General features: G+C 57.6%; 1 protein-coding gene across 5 annotated transcripts in view; it reads left to right on the top strand.

Moving 5' to 3' along the window:
* The first annotated feature begins 2 nt into the window (after positions 1 to 2).
* Positions 3 to 21,014, top strand: part of TUBGCP6 (tubulin gamma complex component 6) — a 22,943-nt gene continuing 1,931 nt past the window's right edge. For 2 of the 5 annotated variants that reach the window (XM_081310019.1, XM_081310016.1), the window contains exons 1-17: positions 3 to 882; positions 2,363 to 2,526; positions 11,460 to 11,670; positions 12,423 to 12,596; positions 13,697 to 13,818; positions 14,723 to 14,801; positions 14,940 to 15,049; positions 15,250 to 15,341; positions 15,436 to 15,575; positions 15,999 to 16,148; positions 16,962 to 17,043; positions 17,128 to 17,216; positions 17,326 to 17,441; positions 18,685 to 18,823; positions 19,130 to 19,204; positions 19,297 to 20,473; positions 20,691 to 21,014. In XM_081310019.1, the coding sequence (XP_081166145.1) occupies positions 142 to 882; positions 2,363 to 2,526; positions 11,460 to 11,670; positions 12,423 to 12,596; positions 13,697 to 13,818; positions 14,723 to 14,801; positions 14,940 to 15,049; positions 15,250 to 15,341; positions 15,436 to 15,575; positions 15,999 to 16,148; positions 16,962 to 17,043; positions 17,128 to 17,216; positions 17,326 to 17,441; positions 18,685 to 18,823; positions 19,130 to 19,204; positions 19,297 to 20,473; positions 20,691 to 21,014 (3,985 nt within the window). In that variant the 5' untranslated portion in view covers positions 3 to 141. Of the gene's footprint in view, positions 883 to 1,220; positions 1,473 to 2,362; positions 2,527 to 11,459; positions 11,671 to 12,422; positions 12,597 to 13,696; positions 13,819 to 14,722; positions 14,802 to 14,939; positions 15,050 to 15,249; positions 15,342 to 15,435; positions 15,576 to 15,998; positions 16,149 to 16,961; positions 17,044 to 17,127; positions 17,217 to 17,325; positions 17,442 to 18,684; positions 18,824 to 19,129; positions 19,205 to 19,296; positions 20,474 to 20,690 lie in introns of those variants that run through there. The other 3 variants (XM_081310018.1, XM_081310017.1, XM_081310020.1) reach the window with 3 other exon arrangements.

Raw genomic sequence — 21,014 nt, 5'->3', positions numbered from 1 at the left:
GCGGCGGGCGCGTGACTGTGACGTCGCAGCGGCGGGCGCGCGAGCGGAGTCGAGGCGCTGCGGGCCGGGCCGAGACCGCGAAGCGGACGCCCGCGGCTGGCGACGTTTTCGTTCGCGGGGCCCGAGCTGGGCAGGGCGGACATGGCCGGCATCACCCAGCTGTTCGATGACCTGTGCGAGGCCCTCCTGCCAGCGGCCCCGGCTCGCCCGGGCCAGCGCGGCGTGACCCGGAGCAGGGCGAAGCAGACCCTCAAGCGGGTGGCCTACAACGCCCTTTTCACGAGCCTGTTCCAAGAGGAGACTCAGCAGCCGCAGCCCGACCTCCCGAAGCTCCCCGTGAGAAACAAGGTCCTCATGTTGTCCTTCGACCTGAGAGTGGGCGGCCTGGGCCCCGAGGCTGACCGACTGGAGGAGCTGGTGGAGGGGCTGGAGGCAGACCCGTGCTGTCCACTCGTGGAGCTGGGGTCTGCGTTGGACCTCCTGGTCCAGCTGGCAGGGAGCGGCCCGCCACGCACCCTGCGGAGAAAACGGGACTACTTCTGCCACAACAGGCACGCGGGCCGGAACGTCCCCTACGGCGGCTACGACTGCTGCGACCTGCGGCTGTTGGAGATGGACGTCCAGTCCCTGATCGCCAGCGAGGAGTACTCCTGTCACAGCATGGTGCAGGAAACGCTTCAAGTGATGGAGGCTGCTCCAGGCACTGGCCTGCCCACCGTAGGGCTCTTCTCCTTCGGTGACCCTTGTGGTGACAGGTTTGAGAGAGAAACCCGCATCTCGATCTTCGGTGCTCTTGTGCACAGTCGCACTTATGACATGGATGTGCGACTAGACCTACCCCCTGTGCCTGATAGTGCAGACCTCTCTGGACTGGCCATTAAGGTAGTGTGTTTTCTCTCCTTAACCCCTACAAGGGCTTGGAAAATGCCTTTGTGCTGGTTGCTGCTGTCAGCTGGGGAGGCTGAGGCCGGAGGATGGCAAGTTGGAGGCCAGCCTTAGCATTTTATTTTTATTTTTATTTTTATAATTGATTTTATTTATTTAAAGAGAGAGATAGAGATAGAGAGAGAGACAGAGAATTTATTAACATTTATTTTTTAGTTCTCCGCGGACACAACATCTTTGTATGTGGTGCTGAGGATCGAACCCGGGCCGCACCCATTCCAGGCGAGCGCGCTACCGCTTGAGCCACATCCCCAGCCCAAGCCTTAGCATTTTAGCAAGACCCTCTCTCAAAATAAAAAGATAAAAAGGACTGGGGATGTGGCTTCATGGTAAAGTGCCTCTGGGTTCAATCCCCTGTGCCGAAAAAGAAAAAGACAGAAAATGTTTCTAACCTCTTTCATCATGTGAAGGTGGGATAGCTCAAATCTAGGTTATGAGTTGGCTGAGCTGTCGGGAGGCAGAACTACTGGAGAGGGTTTGCTGGTACCAACCGTCCTGGGCAACCTTCTGTTCTTTTACCTAACAGGGTATGTTGTTTCTTCTGCCCTTAAGACCTGCTGTTTAACTTCAAATTAATGAAAATGAAGTAGGAGAATTTCTATTGAGTTTCACAAACTATATTTCAAGAATTCAGCTACATGTGGCAAAGATATTTGTTTATGGTATTCATGCTATTTGATATACTTTCTGTGTTATAATGTGAGGACTTTTTTTCCAATTACTGAGTGAATTGTCATTTGCTTTTGCATCTTATTGTATTATGATAAGTGTTGGTAAAGGATACACTGTTACTCTTCAGTCATTCCCTTACTGCAAATTGTTGAGGTTATTGCCAAACATAAATAATGCTGTAGCAAACATCTTGATGTATGTAACTTCATCTACTGTGGTTTTCTTTACTGGCTTCTCCAAAATGGAATCTCCGGGTCAGAAAATTATATTGAGACTATGTGCTATGTGAAAATGGAAATTGGTAGCTTTTTTTTTTTTTTTTTTTTGTATCAAGAATTGAATCCAGGGGCACTTAACCATTGAACCACATCCTCAGCCTGGGTGGTTTTTTTTTGAGACAAGAGTCTCACTAAGTTGCTCAGGGCCTTGCTAAATTGCTTGAGGCTGGCTTTGAATTTGTAATCCTCCTGCCTCAGCCTCCCAAACCACTGGGATTACAGAAATGCTCCATTGTGCCCAGCAACATTGGTAGCTTTAACAGATTTTGTTTAATTCTTTAGGTAATTCATGGGGTGAGGGGTGTTGTGTAATAAAAATATGCTAAAGAAAAATACAAGAGACCTTTTGCAAGGTCTGTCCTTCTAGTGAGTGAATAGATGTAGGTAAAGTTCCAAGAATTCTGTCATAGTTGGAGAATGCCGACAAAAAGTAATAGGGATGGTTGACTGTATCCTGTGATCTCCAGGTCCCTCAAAGTGTGGATCAGTGGGAAGACGAGGGGTTCCAGTCAGCATCCAATCTGACTCCTGATTCTCAGTCTGAACCAAGCATGACCCCAGATGTGGACCTGTGGGAAGCCGCCCTCACGTGTGAGCCCAGCAAGCGGAGGTGCTGGGAGCGAGTGGGATGGTGAGTGAGGGTTTCTTTGCCTTTAAATGCATGACCCAGGACTGGGGTTGTGGCTCAGTGGTAGAGCACTTGCCTAACGTGTGAGGCCCTGGGTTCGATCCCCAGCACCCCATAAAACGAAATAAACAAAACTGTCCATCTGCAACTAAAAATATTCTTTTTAAAAAATGCATGACCTACCCACCCCACATCAGCCTGGCCTCAGGGTGTGCTGTGGTCTAATGACCCCAGAGGGCTGAGATTAGGAGGCGGGAAGTCTCTATAATACTAATGTACACGTGTCTGAGAGAGATGCAGAGGGAAAGGGAGGTTCCTACTGTGCCATTGACCTCTGCAGACCACGCCTTCCAGTCAGATTAGTAGTCCGTCCTTACCACCAGGGCTGCTCGTCAGGTGTCTGGGGCCACCTGGCAGGCTGTGTGGTAGGTGCCGGGAGGAGATGCTCCCTGAGCAGGGGGTACAGACAAGGAACCTCGTCCACATTTGGAGGCCTTGGGAGGGGTACTCTGTGCTGCTGGATGTTCTGACTGGTGCTGGCAGCTTGCTCCCTGGGCAGAGGGGCCACTTGTGCCCTGGGCTTCTCAGGGCCCAGAGCCTCTGCAGTGAGGTCCTCTCAAGGTTCTTGATGGTACCTTGTGAAAACCCCCAGGATGGTGTAGAGGGTGTGCTTTCCCCAAATGTTTGTTGCAGATCCCTCTTCACACCCTGTCTGTGGGTCAGTCTGGGAGACCAGTTGGGGAGCACTGAACAGAAGAGTCTGGGCTGGAGGAGCTGTGAGCTGTCTGATACAGAGTCTGGGCCCCTGCAGGCTCTCCTGGAGAGGAGCATGTCACTGGGGGCAGTCATTCAGTGCCCCTGTGCCAGGACACTGCCTCCAGCGGAGAACTTTCCCAGCGTGGTCATCTGCGCCAGGAGGATTCCTCCTTGCTCCCTAGCACAGTGCTGTTCTAGGGGCTTCTGGGTCCTGTCACTTCTCTCTAGGCTTCCAGTCCTGTCTCCTTGTATGGGCAAAACAAGTCGGATGGTCCCGCTCTCTGACAGCCCCCTACATGTTTAAAAATTGGTTCTATGGTTATTGCCTCCTTCTGCGAATGGTGGCACTTTGTCTGGAGTGTTCTGGTTGCTGTCTAGGAAGCATGATCATGTCCTGATTTGTGTGTCACCCTGTTAGGAACGCCCTTGGTCCTGTCTGAGGGGCGCCCTGGTGGTCTTTCCAGTGAGGAGAACTGATGTTCCTCAGGTGATCAGGGTTGATGGTCGTGTGTAAAACACGGTTTGCTTTCTTATCCCAGCTGGCCTAGAACTCCCGGGCTCCCACAATTCTCCCCCTCAGCCTCCCAAGTAGCTCGGATGACAGACCCACTGTCACCTGTTTCTGAGTTGTTTTAATGTAGGGTCTTACGATGGGAGAGGCCCACCTCGGTGCTTAGGACACACGAGATGGAATAAAGATTTCATCACACACAGGCCCCCAGGTACACAGCCTACCTGGCGGCCAAGCATGGAGGTCCAGGACTTGGGGGGCGTGGGCCCATGCCTCTGTCAGGCCCAGAGTGTTATCCAGACAGATTTCCCACAGGCAGTTTTAACTGGGCGTCCAGATCAAGCACAGAGTTCCAGGAAGTCACGTGGAGGCGAGAGGTGGTCACTGCAGCAGGTCTACACAGTCCTTGCAGGTGTGAGGGTGAGGTGTGGGCGGCCCAAGCAGGCCTCATCTAGCTGACCCATGGGGAGGTGGTCATCAGGGGCAGCCATATGAGGCAGAGATCTAGGTGGGCCGCAGGAGAGCTGGGAGGAGGTGCAGGACTGGGAACTGTCAGGGGCTGAGCCCTGCTTCTGGTGTGAGGACGTCCAACGTGAGGCAGTGTAGACTTGTGCAGGCTCACTGCCTGAAGCGTTGGTGTACCTAACAGAGTGCTGACGTAGCCTGGGCAGCTTCTGAAGGGACCCCAGGGAGGCGAAGGCACTGTTGTCCCAGTGCACAGCCACTGGCACAGCCTCTGTTGGGACCATGAATCAGTCTGTGATTCAACTTTGTGGCAAATCTTTCTTGTTTAGATTTATTTATTTTTTGTGGTGCTGGGGGTGGACCAGGGCCCTCTCACTGCTAGGAGACGAGGTGGAGCTTTATCACTGAGCAACCTCCCCAGCCCCTCTTGTTTGGTTTTAAATTCCTATTGTGAGCTCTGAGCAGGTGGTTGAAGGAGCCGCTGCTGAGCCAGAGAGAGATCTCTTCCATCAGCACCCAAAAACACTCTGCCCTGGCCTTAAGACCACTAGAGCCAGGCACAATGGCACACACCTGTAATCCCAGCAACTCAGGAGGCTAAGGCAGGATTGTGAATTTGAGGCCAGCTTTAGCCATTTAGTGAGACTCTGTCTCAAAATGAAAAATAAAAAGGATATGGCTCAGTGGTAAAGGGCCCTGGGCTCAAGCCTCAGAGAGACCCCACAAAGGGCTGCTCCCCCTTCTGATTGCCCTGAAAGCCAGCACTGCTCTACAGCCTGGGGCCTGCTGCTGGGCACAGGACTGGCCCTGAGGCTGAGGTTTCTCAGGGTCTGGGACAGCCAATTTCTCTGTGTTTATCACATACCTGGGAAGTTCCATTCTAGCACCACAGGAAAACAACACACACACACACACACACACACACACACACACACACAGCTGGACTGGAACCAGGCTCCATGCGTGCCTGGCAGTGCTTTACATTGAACACCTCCCTAATCCTTGAACTGTGTCCTTGATCACTTTTAAGTGTAAGGGTGTATGTATGGTACGCAGGGAGGGTGCTCAGTGTGGGTGTGGTGTGCAGGGAGAGTGCAGTGTGGGTGTGGTGTGCAGGGAGAGTGCAGTGTAGGTGTGGTGTGCAGGGTGGAGTGCAGTGTGGGTGTGGTGTGCAGGGAGGGAGTGCAGTGTGGATGTGGTGTGCAGGGTGGAGTGCAGTGTGGGTGTGGTGTGCAGGGAGGGAGTGCAGTGTGGATGTGGTGTGCAGGGAGGGTGCTCAGTGTGGGTGTGGTGTGCAGGGAGAGTGCAGTGTGGGTGTGGTGTGCAGGGTGGAGTGCAGTGTGGGTGTGGTGTGCAGGGTGGAGTGCAGTGTGGGTGTGGTGTGCAGGGAGGGAGTGCAGTGTGGATGTGGTGTGCAGGGAGGGTGCTCAGTGTGGGTGTGGTGTGCAGGGAGAGTGCAGTGTGGGTGTGGTGTGCAGGGTGGAGTGCAGTGTGGGTGTGGTGTGCAGGGTGGAGTGCAGTGTGGGTGTGGTGTGCAGGGAGGGAGTGCAGTGTGGATGTGGTGTGCAGGGAGAGTGCAGTGTGGGTGTGGTGTGCAGGGTGGAGTGCAGTGTGGGTGTGGTGTGCAGGGTGGAGTGCAGTGTGGGTGTGGTGTGCAGGGTGGAGTGCAGTGTGGGTGTGGTGTGCAGGGAGGGAGTGCAGTGTGGGTGTGGTGTGCAGGGAGAGTGCAGTGTGGGTGTGGTGTGCAGGGAGGGAGTGCAGTGTGGATGTGGTGTGCAGGGAGAGAGTGCAGTGTGGGTGTGGTGTGCAGGGTGGAGTGCAGTGTGGTTGTGGTGTGCAGTGTGTGGGTGGTGTGCAGTGGGTGTGGGTGGTGTGCAGTGTGTGTGGGTGGAGTGCAGGGTGGAGTGCAGTGTGTGGGTGTTGTGCAGTGTGTGGGGGTGGAGTGCAGTGTGTATGTGTGGTGTGCATAGTGGAGTGTGGTGTGCAGGGTGGAGTGCAGTCTGTGGGTGGTGTGCAGTGTGTGGGTGGTGTGCAGTGTGTGTGGGTGGAGTGCAGGGTGGTGTGCAGTGTGTGGGTGGTGTGCAGTGTGTGGGGGTGGAGTGCAGTGTGTATGTGTGGTGTGCAGGGTGGAGTGCAGTGTGTGGGGGTGGAGTGCAGTGTGGGGGTGGTGTGCAGTGTGTGGGGGTGGAGTGCAGTGTGTGGGGGTGGAGTGCAGGGTGGAGTGCAGTGTGTATGTGTGGTGTGCATGGTGGAGTGTGGTGTGCAGGGTGGAGTGCAGTGTGTGGGGGTGGAGTGCAGTGTGTGGGTGGTGTGCAGTGTGTGGGTGGTGTGCAGTGTGTGTGGGTGGAGTGCAGTGTGGGTGTGGTGTGCAGGGTGGAGTGCAGTGTGGGTGTGGTGTGCAGGGTGGAGTGCAGTGTGGGTGTGGTGTGCAGGGTGGAGTGCAGTGTGGGTGTGGTGTGCAGGGTGGAGTGCAGTGTGGGTGTGGTGTGCAGGGAGGGAGTGCAGTGTGGGTGTGGTGTGCAGGGAGAGTGCAGTGTGGGTGTGGTGTGCAGGGAGGGAGTGCAGTGTGGATGTGGTGTGCAGGGAGAGTGCAGTGTGGGTGTGGTGTGCAGGGTGGAGTGCAGTGTGGGTGTGGTGTGCAGGGTGGAGTGCAGTGTGGGTGTGGTGTGCAGGGTGGAGTGCAGTGTGGGTGTGGTGTGCAGGGAGGGAGTGCAGTGTGGATGTGGTGTGCAGGGTGGAGTGCAGTGTGGGTGTGGTGTGCAGGGAGGGTGCAGTGTGGGTGTGGTGTGCAGGGAGGGTGCTCAGTGTGGGTGTGGTGTGCAGGGAGAGTGCAGTGTGGGTGTGGTGTGCAGGGAGGGTGCTCAGTGTGGGTGTGGTGTGCAGGGAGAGTGCAGTGTGGGTGTGGTGTGCAGGGAGGGTGCTCAGTGTGGGTGTGGTGTGCAGGGAGAGTGCAGTGTGGGTGTGGTGTGCAGGGAGGGTGCTCAGTGTGGGTGTGGTGTGCAGGGAGAGTGCAGTGTGGGTGTGGTGTGCAGGGAGGGTGCTCAGTGTGGGTGTGGTGTGCAGGGAGAGTGCAGTGTGGGTGTGGTGTGCAGGGAGAGTGCAGTGTGGGTGTGGTATGCAGGGAGAGTGCAGTGTGGGTGTGGTGTGCAGGGTGGAGTGCAGTGTGGGTGTGGTGTGCAGGGTGGAGTGCAGTGTGTGGTGTGCAGGGTGGAGTGCAGTGTGTGGGTGTGGTGTGCAGGGAGAGTGCAGTGTGTGGTGTGCAGGGTGGAGTGCAGTGTGTGGTGTGCAGGGTGGAGTGCAGTGTGGTTGTGGTGTGCAGGGAGAGTGCAGTGTGGGTGTGGTGTGCAGGGTGGAGTGCAGTGTGGTTGTGGTGTGCAGGGTGGAGTGCAGTGTGTGGGTGTGGTGTGCAGGGAGAGTGCAGTGTGGGTTGGTGTGCAGTGTGGAGTGCAGTGTGTGGTGTGCATGGTGGAGTGCAGTGTGGTTGTGGTGAGCAGGGTAGAGTGCAGTGTGGTTGTGGTGTGCAGGGAGAGTGCAGTGTGGTTGTGGTGTGCAGGGAGGGAGTGGAGTGTGTGGTGTGCAGGGTGGAGTGCAGTGTGGTTGTGGTGTGCAGGGTGGAGTGCAGTGTGTGGGTGTGGTGTGCAGGGAGAGTGCAGTGTGGGTTGGTGTGCAGTGTGGAGTGCAGTGTGTGGTGTGCATGGTGGAGTGCAGTGTGGTTGTGGTGTGCAGGGTGGAGTGCAGTGTGGGTGTGGTGTGCAGGGTGGAGTGCAGTGTGGGTGTGGTGTGCAGGGTGGAGTGCAGTGTGGGTGTGGTGTGCAGGGTGGAGTGCAGTGTGGGTGTGGTGTGCAGGGTGGAGTGCAGTGTGGGTGTGGTGTGCAGGGAGGGAGTGCAGTGTGGGTGTGGTGTGCAGGGAGAGTGCAGTGTGGGTGTGGTGTGCAGGGAGGGAGTGCAGTGTGGATGTGGTGTGCAGGGAGAGTGCAGTGTGGGTGTGGTGTGCAGGGTGGAGTGCAGTGTGGGTGTGGTGTGCAGGGTGGAGTGCAGTGTGGGTGTGGTGTGCAGGGTGGAGTGCAGTGTGGGTGTGGTGTGCAGGGTGGAGTGCAGTGTGGGTGTGGTGTGCAGGGTGGAGTGCAGTGTGGGTGTGGTGTGCAGGGAGGGAGTGCAGTGTGGATGTGGTGTGCAGGGTGGAGTGCAGTGTGGGTGTGGTGTGCAGGGAGGGTGCAGTGTGGGTGTGGTGTGCAGGGAGGGTGCTCAGTGTGGGTGTGGTGTGCAGGGAGAGTGCAGTGTGGGTGTGGTGTGCAGGGAGGGTGCTCAGTGTGGGTGTGGTGTGCAGGGAGAGTGCAGTGTGGGTGTGGTGTGCAGGGAGGGTGCTCAGTGTGGGTGTGGTGTGCAGGGAGAGTGCAGTGTGGGTGTGGTGTGCAGGGAGAGTGCAGTGTGGGTGTGGTGTGCAGGGAGAGTGCAGTGTGGGTGTGGTGTGCAGGGTGGAGTGCAGTGTGGGTGTGGTGTGCAGGGTGGAGTGCAGTGTGTGGTGTGCAGGGTGGAGTGCAGTGTGTGGGTGTGGTGTGCAGGGAGAGTGCAGTGTGTGGTGTGCAGGGTGGAGTGCAGTGTGTGGTGTGCAGGGTGGAGTGCAGTGTGGTTGTGGTGTGCAGGGAGAGTGCAGTGTGGGTGTGGTGTGCAGGGTGGAGTGCAGTGTGGTTGTGGTGTGCAGGGTGGAGTGCAGTGTGTGGGTGTGGTGTGCAGGGAGAGTGCAGTGTGGGTTGGTGTGCAGTGTGGAGTGCAGTGTGTGGTGTGCATGGTGGAGTGCAGTGTGGTTGTGGTGAGCAGGGTAGAGTGCAGTGTGGTTGTGGTGTGCAGGGAGAGTGCAGTGTGGTTGTGGTGTGCAGGGAGGGAGTGGAGTGTGTGGTGTGCAGGGTGGAGTGCAGTGTGGTTGTGGTGTGCAGGGTGGAGTGCAGTGTGTGGGTGTGGTGTGCAGGGAGAGTGCAGTGTGGGTTGGTGTGCAGTGTGGAGTGCAGTGTGTGGTGTGCATGGTGGAGTGCAGTGTGGTTGTGGTGTGCAGGGTGGAGTGCAGTGTGGTTGTGGTGTGCAGGGAGAGTGCAGTGTGGTTGTGGTGTGCAGGGAGGGAGTGGAGTGTGTGGTGTGCAGGGTGGAGTGCAGTGTGGTTGTGGTGTGCAGGGTGGAGTGCAGTGTGTATGTGTGGTGTGCAGGAAGGGAGTGCAGTGTGGATGTGGTGTGCAGGGTGGAGTGCAGTGTGGGTGTGGTGTGCAGGGAGAGTGCAGTGCGGGTGTGGTGTGCAGGGTGGAGTACAGTGTGGTTGTGGTGTGCAGGGTGGTGTGCAGTGTGGTTGTGGTGTGCAGGGAGAGTGCAGTGTGGTTGTGGTGTGCAGGGAGAGTGCAGTGCGGGTGTGGTGTGCAGGGTGGAGTGCAGTGTGGGTGTGGTGTGCAGGGTGGAGTGCAGTGTGGTTGTGGTGTGCAGTGTGTGGGTGGTGTGCAGTGGGTGTGGGTGGTGTGCAGTGTGTGTGGGTGGAGTGCAGGGTGGAGTGCAGTGTGTGGGTGTTGTGCAGTGTGTGGGGGTGGAGTGCAGTGTGTATGTGTGGTGTGCATAGTGGAGTGTGGTGTGCAGGGTGGAGTGCAGTCTGTGGGTGGTGTGCAGTGTGTGGGTGGTGTGCAGTGTGTGTGGGTGGAGTGCAGGGTGGTGTGCAGTGTGTGGGTGGTGTGCAGTGTGTGGGGGTGGAGTGCAGTGTGTATGTGTGGTGTGCAGGGTGGAGTGCAGTGTGTGGGGGTGGAGTGCAGTGTGGGGGTGGTGTGCAGTGTGTGGGGGTGGAGTGCAGTGTGTGGGGGTGGAGTGCAGGGTGGAGTGCAGTGTGTATGTGTGGTGTGCATGGTGGAGTGTGGTGTGCAGGGTGGAGTGCAGTGTGTGGGGGTGGAGTGCAGTGTGTGGGTGGTGTGCAGTGTGTGGGTGGTGTGCAGTGTGTGTTGGTGGAGTGCAGTGTGTGGGTGGTGTGCAGTGTGTGGGGGTGGAGTGCAGGGTGGAGTGCAGTGTGTGGGGGTGGAGTGCAGTGTGTGTGGGTGGTGTGCAGTGTGTGGGTGGTGTGCAGTGTGTGGGTGGTGTGCAGTGTGTGGGGGTGGAGTGCAGGGTGGAGTGCAGTGTGTGGGGGTGGTGTGCAGTGTGTGTGTGCGCTTGGTGTTCTCAGAGGGTGAGGATGAGGTGAGGGTTTACAGGACAGTGTGCACCCTATTTTAAACTGGCAGCAGTTACCCTCTCACACTTGTTTTGTTATTTAGTACTGGGGATTGAACCAGTGGCGCTCAACCACTGAGCCTCATCTCACCCGTTTGTATAATTTATTTAAAGACAGGGTCCTACTGAGTTGCTTAGGGCCTGGCTGAAATGCTGAGGCTGGCTTTGAACTCAGGATCACTGAGCCTGGCTGTTCATGTGCTTCTCGGCAGTGCCTGACTCTGTGCACTTCCTCCCACTATTTCCACCTACCTTTTCTGTTTCAGCAACTAGATGGATTGTCACTGTTTCCATCCCATGTGGTGTGTTTGGAGAGGTTGTAAGACAGGTCATAGAAGAGTCTTCACCTTTTTTAAGTGTCCACTTCTGTGGTACTAGTATACTCACCATTGTGCAGTGAGCACAACTTCCATCCTGCAAATGGAAACACTCCTCCCATTGACTCCTGCCCCCAGGCCTGGCCGCTCCCACTGCCCTGGCTCTAGGCCTTGACTGCTGTGGGGGTTTGTCAGTGGGATTCCCTGGACTTGACTCTGACCTGTGTTCCCTCAGCAGTGTCTTCCACCCTGTGTGCTCTGGCGTGCCAGGGTGAGGGACGCTCCATTGTGTGCTTTGTTGTGCCTTGTTTCTCCCCTTGTCTTGGCTGAGTGAAGAAGTGGCTTCTGCCTTTGGCTGTCGTGGCTGATGCTTTGGAGTCAACATGGATGCATAAGCCTTGTGATTGGTTTAAAAAACGCATCATAGTGAGTTGCCATCTGAGGACCACGGTGCTCAGGTGGCCCTGGCTGTTGTCCCAGGACAGGCTGAGGAGACGCTCTGTGGAGGTCAGGGCTGTGCTTCAGTGCTAAGTGGAGGCTGGTAGTTGATGGCCTTCGCGCTGGCCCTTTGTCAGAAGAACCTGCTCCTCGGTGGGAGGGTACTAAGATGCCTGCTGCCCCTCTGTTCACCATCTTTTCCTCTATTTCCCTTGCAGCCCCCCTGGCCACAGAGAGGAGCCCTACCTCACTGAGGCGGGAAGGGACGCCTTTGACAGGTTCTGCAGGCTCCGCCAAGGTGAGCTTCAGGCGCTCAGTGGGGGCCTCCTGCAGGCCCCAAGGCCCCTGCTGGTGAAGGAGCAAGAGCTGGTGAAGGACTCGCTGAACGTCCTGCTTGGGGTGGTGTCCGCCACGTTCTCCCTCTGCCAGGTAAGAAGGCCTAGCAGTCACGGGGCCAGCTTGGTGCTGGCTGGCAGCCTGCCCTCTGCCAGGCACACTTAGAGCACGTCCAGGGGTGGGGTAGGTCAGTGCAGCGGGTGGCAGGGAAGGTTAGCTCTGCAGACTCTCAGTGAGACAGAGAAATGCTTCACCCCCTTTCCTCCCCTCCCATGACAGAAGGCCAGCTTCATTCTTTGCCTTGGACTCCAGTTGTCCAGCATCTTCTTGTCAAAAAGCCTGTCTCATCCCTGTTGAATGGTCTTGGCACCTCCTTGTCAGTCAAACTTTGCTTTCCGAACTCCATTTTTGTGTGCATTTGTTTCTGAACTCTGTAATCTGTTGCCTCACACGTGCCAGTTGAGCACTTGACCACTGAGCCACAACCACAAACCGAACATGTATTTTTTTTTTAACATTTTTTTTTTAGTTGTAGTTGGACCCAATACCTTTATTTTATTTATTTATTTTATGTGGTGCTGAGGATCAAACCCAGAGCCTCACACATGCTAGAGCCACAACCCTAGCCCCTTGAATGTGTAATTTTAAGTGTGGTCAGTGAAAGACCATATGCTGTTATGGTGTATAATTAATATACACAAGTGGGTGTGTTTGGGCCATTTTCCTTTCACTTTTGGAACTTCTGCTGGTGTGTCTTGGTCCTGGGGGGCTCTGGGTGGTATGTGGCTGGGTGCCCACGCTAGGGGTCTAGATGCCTGGCTTTGACTCCACCTCTCATCCTGTAGCTCTCTCAGGCCTTTGTTGTGGAGCGGGGTGTCCACGTGTCAGGGGCTTCTCCCGAGAGCATCAGCAGTATCCTGTCAGAGGTGGCTGAGTATGGGACCTGCTACACACGCCTGAGCCACTTCTCCCTGCAGCCCGTGCTGGGCGCCTCCTGCAGCAGGGGCCTTGTGTTTCAGGTATTGGCTTGAGGAGAACCATTGTATTCTGGGTACGGTTTTCATGTTGGGGATGGAACCCAGGGCCTCATCATGCTAGGCATCCTCCAGCTGCATTCTGGAAAGAATCTCAGGTCCTACTCCAGGATCATCGAGTCCAAGCCTTCCCAGCAATGGGTGACTGGGGTGAGGTATCACTTTTCCGTTCTTCCACTGGAACCCTGGGGCAGATCAGTCTGGGCCAAAGGCTAGCCGGAGGTAGGTGTGGCCAATGTTTGGGGGCTGGGGGCAACACCAGGTGCTGTGGGGCAAGCCAGACAGGTACCAGCAGCAACTAAGTGGGGCCTGAGTCACCTGTTCCCAGTTGCACAGCACCAGCGGCACTTCTCCTGTTGTGAGGAGTTGACATTCAAGGTGCTTGAGTCCTGAGCCAAGTCTGCTTCTGGGAGTTGCTGTTTTGCTGAAGGACTTGCATCCAGCTGAGGTCCTGGTAGAATCCCACTGGACCACAGGTGTGGCCTGAGCTGGGTACTAGGAGAGATGAGGGGCAGGTGTCAGGAAGAGGTGGGGCAGGGCCCAGCCTGGGAGGACTGGGCCACGTGGCCCCTTCAAGCTCTGATGAGGGACAGATGATACACTGAGGCCAGCTTTCCGACTGTGGGCTGGGAGGCAGTGCACGGGAGCTGCATGGGGAAGTCCATCCAGGTAGGAGGGAGTGAGCATGGGACCTGAGGGGATGCAGGGCTTCAGGGTGTAGAGAATGGGTTATGGTGGACACCCAGGCCTCTGAGGGGCAGGAGGGGGTGGCTTTCGCTCCTGACCATCTGGCATGTGTGGACAAGACAGGTGGCTCCTGGGGTGGTGGTTCTAGATTGTCCTGTCTGGGTGACTCAGGGCCACACTGCTGGGGCCTCAGAGCTGGTGACTGTGGTGGAGCCTGGCTGAGGCCAGGCATGTGATGGGCCGTCCTGTGCATTATCCTACTTCTAGCTGGGTTGAGCTGACAGGTGGCACTGCCTGGGATGTGGGCACAGGATGGGTCTGGAAGCAGAGCCGTGTGCTCTCCAAACCGGGTGGTGGCTCAGTCTGCGTGCAGACCTTCCTCCTAGCCTCCCCTGCAGGCCTTCACCAGCGGCTTGAGGCGGTACCTGCAGTACTACCGGGCCTGCGTCCTCGCCACCCCGCCCACACTCAGCCTCCTCACCATTGGCTTTCTCTTTAAGAAGTTGGGCCGGCAGCTCAGGTGAAGCTCTGCACATGGCTGGGGACTTGGGGGGTAGCCTGGGACTTGCTGTGGGGAGCTAGCTGTCTAGCTGTGCTAGGGAGCACAGTGAGCTCCCCCCAGCAAGGTCCAGAAGAGCAATCGCAGGAGGTAACCGAGTGTCCCTGGCCCACTGGTGCTAGGTGTCACTGGGTGCTGCCGTCCACCCACCACACCCACGTCCACCCTGCTTAGGTTTGGGGGTTCCCACCTAAACAGTACATGGGTCCATGGACGTGGCCTCTGGGACTCACAAGCCTGTTAGTAAAAAGCCAGTCAAGTGTCTGTGGCTAGTGCTATCTGAAGAAGAGGGGTGGAGGCCTCACCGAGAAAGACACCCTCCCGACAGCAGGGAGTGGGGGTGTGGGGGGAGGGCGGGGCCTGGTCCTGGGGGGCATCAGGTGGAGCAGAGCAGCAGTTGGGCAGAGAGGGCGAAGGGCCTGTGAGGGTCTCGGCAGTCATCAGGCCCCAGGGGGTGGTGACCTGGGCCAGGCTGGGAGAAGGCAGGAGGGGGTCTTGGCCATCATAGGCATGAACTGAGGGAATCATGGGCTTGGGATGGAGTGGGGAGGTGGCTGCATCCAGGCATGGGTGTGTAGTGATGCGGGTGGACACATAGGCATAGGTTCCTGGACTGGTCTGGCAGGAAGCTCAGCTGTAGGTAGATGGGGTATGAGTGGTTTTTAAAGCCTGGGCAGGCCAGTCATTTAGGGGAGCCTGAGATGGGCAGGGATTTCACTCACCTAGTCTGACCCTGGCCTCAGGGACCTCAGCCCCGTCACCTGCTCTGGTATTAGCCTTGGGGATCCTGAGACTGTCACCTGGTCTAAGCCTAGCCTGGGAACCTGAGCCCAATCACCTGGTCTGATCTAGCCTCTGGGCCTAGGTACCTGGCTGAGCTTTGTGGTGTTGGCACTGTGCTCCCTGGGTCCAGCGGAGGAGAGCCCGGGGATGCCTTCCCTACCGTGAGTTTGCACCCTTGCTGACTGTGGGGGCCTGGTCAGCTCCGGGGGTGGGGGCTGGCTAGTGGCTCCTGGTGCTGCTGCCCACCTAGGCAGGGCTCCAGGCACTGCTTCTGAGCCTGCCTCTGCTCCTTTGTGCAGGGGGTGAAGCTGCTGTCCTACCTCTACCAGGAAGCCCTGGACAACTGCAGCAATGAGCACTGCCCTGTGCTGCTGTCCCTGCTGAAGACAAGCTGTGAGCCCTACACACGGTGGGTGTGCTGCGTGGGAGGTGGGCGTGCTGCGTGGGAGGTGGGCCTGGGCTCTGGGGCAGGTAGGGCAGGGCTGTGTTCAGATCAAGTGGTGTTTGGGAGCTTTCTTGGCCACACTCGCCCCACGCCTGCCCACCGCTGGCATGGCCTGTCCATGTCATACCATGTCCATCACCCCTGGCATCCCGATGCTGTGGCAGGTTCATTCATGACTGGGTGTACAGCGGGGTCTTCAGAGACGTGTATGGGGAGTTCATGATCCAGGTGAACCACGAGTACCTTGGCTTCAGAGGTAGGTGGCCACAGGCTCTTGGGTTGGGCCTCCACACCTGTGGGACAGGGACAGCACTGACTGCAGTCCACTCCGTGTTCTGTTCCATGTTTAGACAAGTTTTACTGGACCCATGGCTATGTGCTCATCTCCAAAGAGGTGGAGGACTGTGTGCCTGTGTTCCTGAAGCACATTGCCCATGACGTGTACGTCTGTGGGAAGACCATCAACCTGCTGAAGCTCTGCTGTCCCCGGGTGAGTGGGGACGGGGCACCTGGGGGAGGAGCTGTGGGGCCCAGTCTGTCCAGGGGTGTCGTGTTCAGTGACGCATCTCCACACGGGGTAGGTGTCAGGGTTCTCTCAGCTTCCTTTGAAGGGGTGTCTGTGGGACCCTGCAGTTACTTCTGCAGGCACCCGTGGCCCTACACGTGGTGTCAGTCTGGATGGAGCCCCTGTGCAGCCGGGACTGAGGGAGGGTCCATCTGGGAGGTACCCTCACGTCTGAGAAGACCGGCTGTGTGTTGCCATTGAGGGCTGCTGTCTGGACATAGGAGAGAATTATTTCTGAGAAAGAGCATTTGGCTGTCCACACACATCCCTGGAAACCCAGAGGCAAAGCTGGGTCCTCATGCCCTGTCCTACTGCGGGCCAGTGCTCACTGCAGCCCCCTTCTGGCAGCACTACCTCTGTTGGTCGGATGTCCCTGTGCCTCGCATTTCTGTGATTTTCTCCCTGGAGGAGTTGAAGGAGATAGAGAAGGACTGTGCTGTCTACGTTGGGCGGATGGAGAGGGTTGCCCGCCACAGCTCCATCAGCAAGGAGGACAAGGTGCTTCCTTTGGGCCTCAGGGGCTTCCTTTGCCCCTTATCCAGGGTGGCTGAGGGGCTAGGGACTGGGGGCTAGACATGCACAATGGGGCAGCCCCTTCTGGTGTTCTCTGTCCTGGTGCTGTCTGGGGTGCGAAAGTGGAACACATGTCCTGGAGTCAGGTGTCCAGGCGGGGGCCCTCCCTCTTCCTGGGTCTGGGTAGCCCAGCCTTCACTGGGCTTTGCTGACACAGGCAGCAGCAGCGGGGCTTCCCTGGGGCCCTGCGTTGTGGGTAGACGTCCTGGGCGAGCTCCAGGCGGCAGGGACTTGTCTACACACAGGGGCCTCTGCAGCCCCTCGTGCTGGGGGACTAGTGGGTCTGGCAGGGCCACGTTCCCAGTGTTCCCTGGGAGGGGCTGATGGTGGCCAATGCCATTTCCCAGAAACCCTCCTGGCCCATAGCATGGTGGGCAGCAGGGAGACCCATGCAGGGCCAACACAGCAGGCCGAGCAGGGAAGCCCCTCTGAGTCGCGTGGTCCCCTCTAAGGGGGCATACAGCCTGGGTGTTGAGCCCAGGTGTCTCTGAGAGTGTGTCAACTCACTCAAAAGTTTGGAATACCTTGTTATTGATCTAAATCAGAGGTTCTTGACCTTGCTGGGTGGCCTTCTGGCCTCAGGTGGAGTATCATGCCTGCTGGCCCCAGATCTATGCAGGTGCAGGGGAGGCTGTGGATAACAGCAAAAGCCGGGTATTTCCGATGGCCAGCCCCTCTCCTAGGCCATCTCAGGAAAGGGACCAAAACTGAGGGTGCTTAGTTTATTGTCTTTTTTAGGAACTACGTATGGAAATTGCAAAACAAGAATTAATTGTCCATGCCCGGGAAGCAGCCTCCAGGGTCCTGAGTGAGCTGAGCGGTAAGTTTGGCTCCAAATCCTCCCCTCTGTGGCCTGGGTCCTCTGTTGGGGCTCCCCATGACTTCCTCTTGCCTTCCAACACAGACCGGCAAATGTCCGAGCAGATGGCCTTGGATGCCCGGAAGCGAGAGCAATTTCAGCGTCTAAAAGAGCAATTTGTGAAGGACCAGGAGGTGGGTGGGCCCATCCTGCAGGTCCTGGACCGGAAGGTGGGTGGGCCTAGTCCCCCTGGGTTCTGGCTGCTGAAGCCCCATTTAGCAAACAGGGCTGTTTGTTGGGTAGCGACGCCTGGCGGCCCGACAGGAAGAACTGGAAGATGACTTCAGCTATGCTCGTGAGGTCCGGGACCGAGAGAAGCGGCTGACAGCCCTGGAGGAAGAGCTGGACAGGAAGGCCAGGTGGGGCAGCCGTAGGCACAGGCACAGTGCAGGCTTAAATGTCAGTGATGGCTGTTTAATCCCAAGGAGTGCAGGCACGCAGTGTGGTGGAGAGGCTGGTGCATTGGCCACGCCCCTACTCCATGCTGGGGCCGCTGACAAGCTGGGTGCCCTCAGCTATCTAGAGTGCCCTTTTGCTGGTTGGCATGTCACATGGCATGATTGGTGTCTAGGCTCTTTATTTGTTTACCTTAAAGTTATTTATTTTGGGGCTGAGACATAGCTCAGTTGGTAGAGTTCTTGCCTCGCATGCAAAGGCTCTGGGTTCAATCCACAGTACCACCAAAAAAAAGAAAAAAGAAAGCTTAGTTTTACCTTTATAAACTTTTCCCATTGTTCTGGGAATGAACCCAGGGCCTCACGAATGCTAGGCAAGTGCTCTACCACTGAGCTGTACCCTGCTGTCTTACTTTTAAACAGCTCCTATTTATCTTAGCCCTGTCACTAGCCCAAAGGGACAGCCCACATCTGGTGTAGCTCCTGAAAGTCTGTCTCCTGCAGTACGTTAGTTTGTCCCATGAACTGGGAGTTGAGTCTTCCAGTGGAAGACTTTCATCCCTTTGTGAGGGTGGCCACTTCCCTGCGGTGTCACAGGACTCTTGCTGTGCCTGCTTCTGACACTGTCATGGACCTGGTGAGGGTGTGCCTCCTGTGTGTGCTGGGCTTGGGCTGTGTGGCTCTCCATGTGTGTAGCCTTCTGCTTACCCACACAGGGAACCAGGCAGAGGCCTCTCTCCACCCTGTGGTGGTCAAACTAGGGTGAGCCAGTCCAGGTTTGGGTCCAGCTGCCTGCTTGTGGGAGGCTCAGAATCACTGGGTTTGTGTTGGGTTTGCTCTGTGTGCTATTTTGTGTCCGTCTTCAGTTCTGTGGGGTCTGCACTTGTAGAGCAGGAGAGGGCTCACTGCATCTGAGTGTGGCTGCATCTCCCATCAGGCTGGGCCCCAGCTCTGTGCTCAGTTCCTTACCTCAGGCTGTGTAGGTTCTCTGGGTATCGTTCAGAGACGTTTGTCTAGCCCTGACTGGCCATCTGCCGGCTAGGGGCCCCTACCAGACTGGCCCACCCAGGGAGCCCCAGGGGTTCTTGGGGGAAGATGGAGGATAGGGGCCCCAGGAACCTGCCCATGGGAACATTCCTCCTTGCCTGGGGGTACCCACAGACACTGCAGTGACTGGTGACTGTGTCCACTCTGGGTATGGCTTCAGGCAGGCACTGGTGGACCACTATAGCAAGTTGTCTGCAGAGGCAGCTCGTCGGGAGCAGAGGGCACTGTGGAGAATCCAGAGGCACCGATTGGAAAGTGCACGGCTTCGTTTTTTCCTAGAAGATGAAAAGCATGTCCAGGTATTGTAGTGACATTAAGTAGCAGCTCTTTGAAGGGTGCCATGTGTGTCTGAGCTTCTGAAATGGCACAGGGCTTGTACCCCTCCTCAGCCTGCCACAGGCGTTGTGCTGTCTCTCGGTGCCAGATGCAGGGGGTGACCAGGCATCTGCTGATCCAGCATAAGCACCATCACCAGCGTGTGTGGGCAGCAGGGCTGTGGCTTCCATGGGCCAGGGAGGCCCTGTGGAGAGTGTGCTGGGCTAGGTGCCAGCTCTGCTGGTCAGTGCACAGAGGCTGCTACCTGTGTCCCACTGGCTTAATTTCAGGAGATGCTGAAGAACGTGGCTGAGGCTTGCCAGCCCCAGGAGCTGCTGGGTCACCTCCCAGGTACCTGCTCCCAGGTAAGGACTAGAGCAGGACTGAGGGCCCCAGCGGGGGAGCTGAATGTGGGGAGTGGGGTTAGATGGCTCTGGGAGACCTGAGACCAGGCTAGGTCAATGCCCTGTTGCAGGTCACATCTCCAGGCCCCGAGCACCCAGACAGAGGTCCTACCTGTAATTCAGCACCCACAGAGCTGCACTTGGCTGCTTGGGATTGTCCAGGCAGGCTGAGTGTGCCCGCTACGCAGGCCATTGAGTCTCCAGCAGTTGGGGCTGGTGGCTCGGGGACCAGACTGGCAGAGGGGGCTGAGCCGTTCTCTGCTGGCCTCAGCATCACAGACTTCCTGCCCTTGGGTCCCAGCGCTGAGCAGCCTGTGCAGACCAACAGGGCCCTTCCCCTGGAGGAGGCGCTGCAGACCATCAGCTCAGACCTGCCTGCCGTTTCCCCTGGGGAGGCCCATGCCACAGCTGGCACACAGCCTGCCCAGCCACAGGAGTACGACTTCAGCACCGTCCTGAGACCCGCCGCGGCCACCTCACCTTCCTCAGGTCCCCTCCAGGCTGTTGAGGGCAGCTTGGGCCCCGAGGAGCACGCGCCATGGGAGGGCACGCATGAGGGCACACAGATGGTTCTGTCCCCCCCACTCAGGCATGTCACCTCTGAGGAGGGAAGCAGCCAGCCCACAGGGCAGCTCCATAGGAACGTGTTAGATGCCAGCATCAGGGTGGGGGAGAACATGCCAGACGTGGCTCCCTCCCGGCCACGGTGGAACGTCCACAGGCACGTGTCGGATGCCAGCATCAGGGTCGGGGAGAACATGCCAGACGTGGCTCCCTCCCGGCCACGGTGGAACGTCCACGGGCACGTGTCGGATGCCAGCATCAGGGTCGGGGAGAACATGCCAGACGTGGCTCCCTCCCGGCCACGGTGGAACGTCCACGGGCACGTGTCGGATGCCAGCATCAGGGTCGGGGAGAACATGCCAGACGTGGCTCCCTCCCGGCCACGGTGGAACGTCCACGGGCACGTGTCGGATGCCAGCATCCGGGTGGGGGAGAACATGCCAGAAGCTGAGCCCAACCCACCCTGGCCCCACCAGAACCCTCCTAGCCACGTGTCTCAGGCAAGCTCAAGCCTGGAAGTACAGAACCCTGCCCTGGAACATGGGCCACAGCTACCTGCAGACACGGAGCCTTCCATCTGCTGTCCCAAAGTGGGCAGCCTGCAGACCTTGCCCTCTGTTGCGTCCAAGTCCAGCACTTTGGGAGACAGTGTCTCTGAGGAGCCAGGTCAGAGTGGAACAGTTGGTGGTCAGGCTGGGGGCATTGGGGCCCACAAACTGGGGAGGGCACAGGAGTGTGGAAAGTTGCCCCCAGGTGCCAAGTCTATTAACCAGGACCAAATCCGTTGTGGGGCATGTGTGGGGACTCCCTGGGCCACCCATGCTGTGTACCCTGGGCAGATGCTCAGCTCTGATGTCCCTTCTACTCATTTGTGTCCACTCAGGTGCAGGGAAGAATGGTGACAATGATGACCTCTCTCCAAGGTGGCCTCCAAACTCTGAGGTTGGAAGGACACAGCCTGGGGAGGGGAGCATGCAGGGAGCCCCACACGCCCTTTTCCAACACAAACCCAAGGGGGCCTGGGAGCAGCTGCTGGGCGGGGTGCCCACCTTGAGTTTGGATTCTCAGGAAGGCACAGCTGCCCCGAGCAGCCCCGAGGCAGCAGCTGAGGTGGAGGCGCTGCGCTGGGGCAAGGAGCAGGCCTATGTGGCAGGCCTGGCCAGTCGGTACCGCCTGGAGCAGTACCCGGACAGCTACGAGTCCATGT

This window comes from Spermophilus citellus (assembly GCF_964194105.1).
Source record: "Spermophilus citellus genome assembly, chromosome: 10".
Classification (NCBI taxonomy): Eukaryota; Metazoa; Chordata; class Mammalia; order Rodentia; family Sciuridae; genus Spermophilus; species Spermophilus citellus.
The sequence above is the reverse complement of the archived record's forward strand: the minus strand, read 5'-3'. Positions and strand labels throughout refer to the sequence as shown.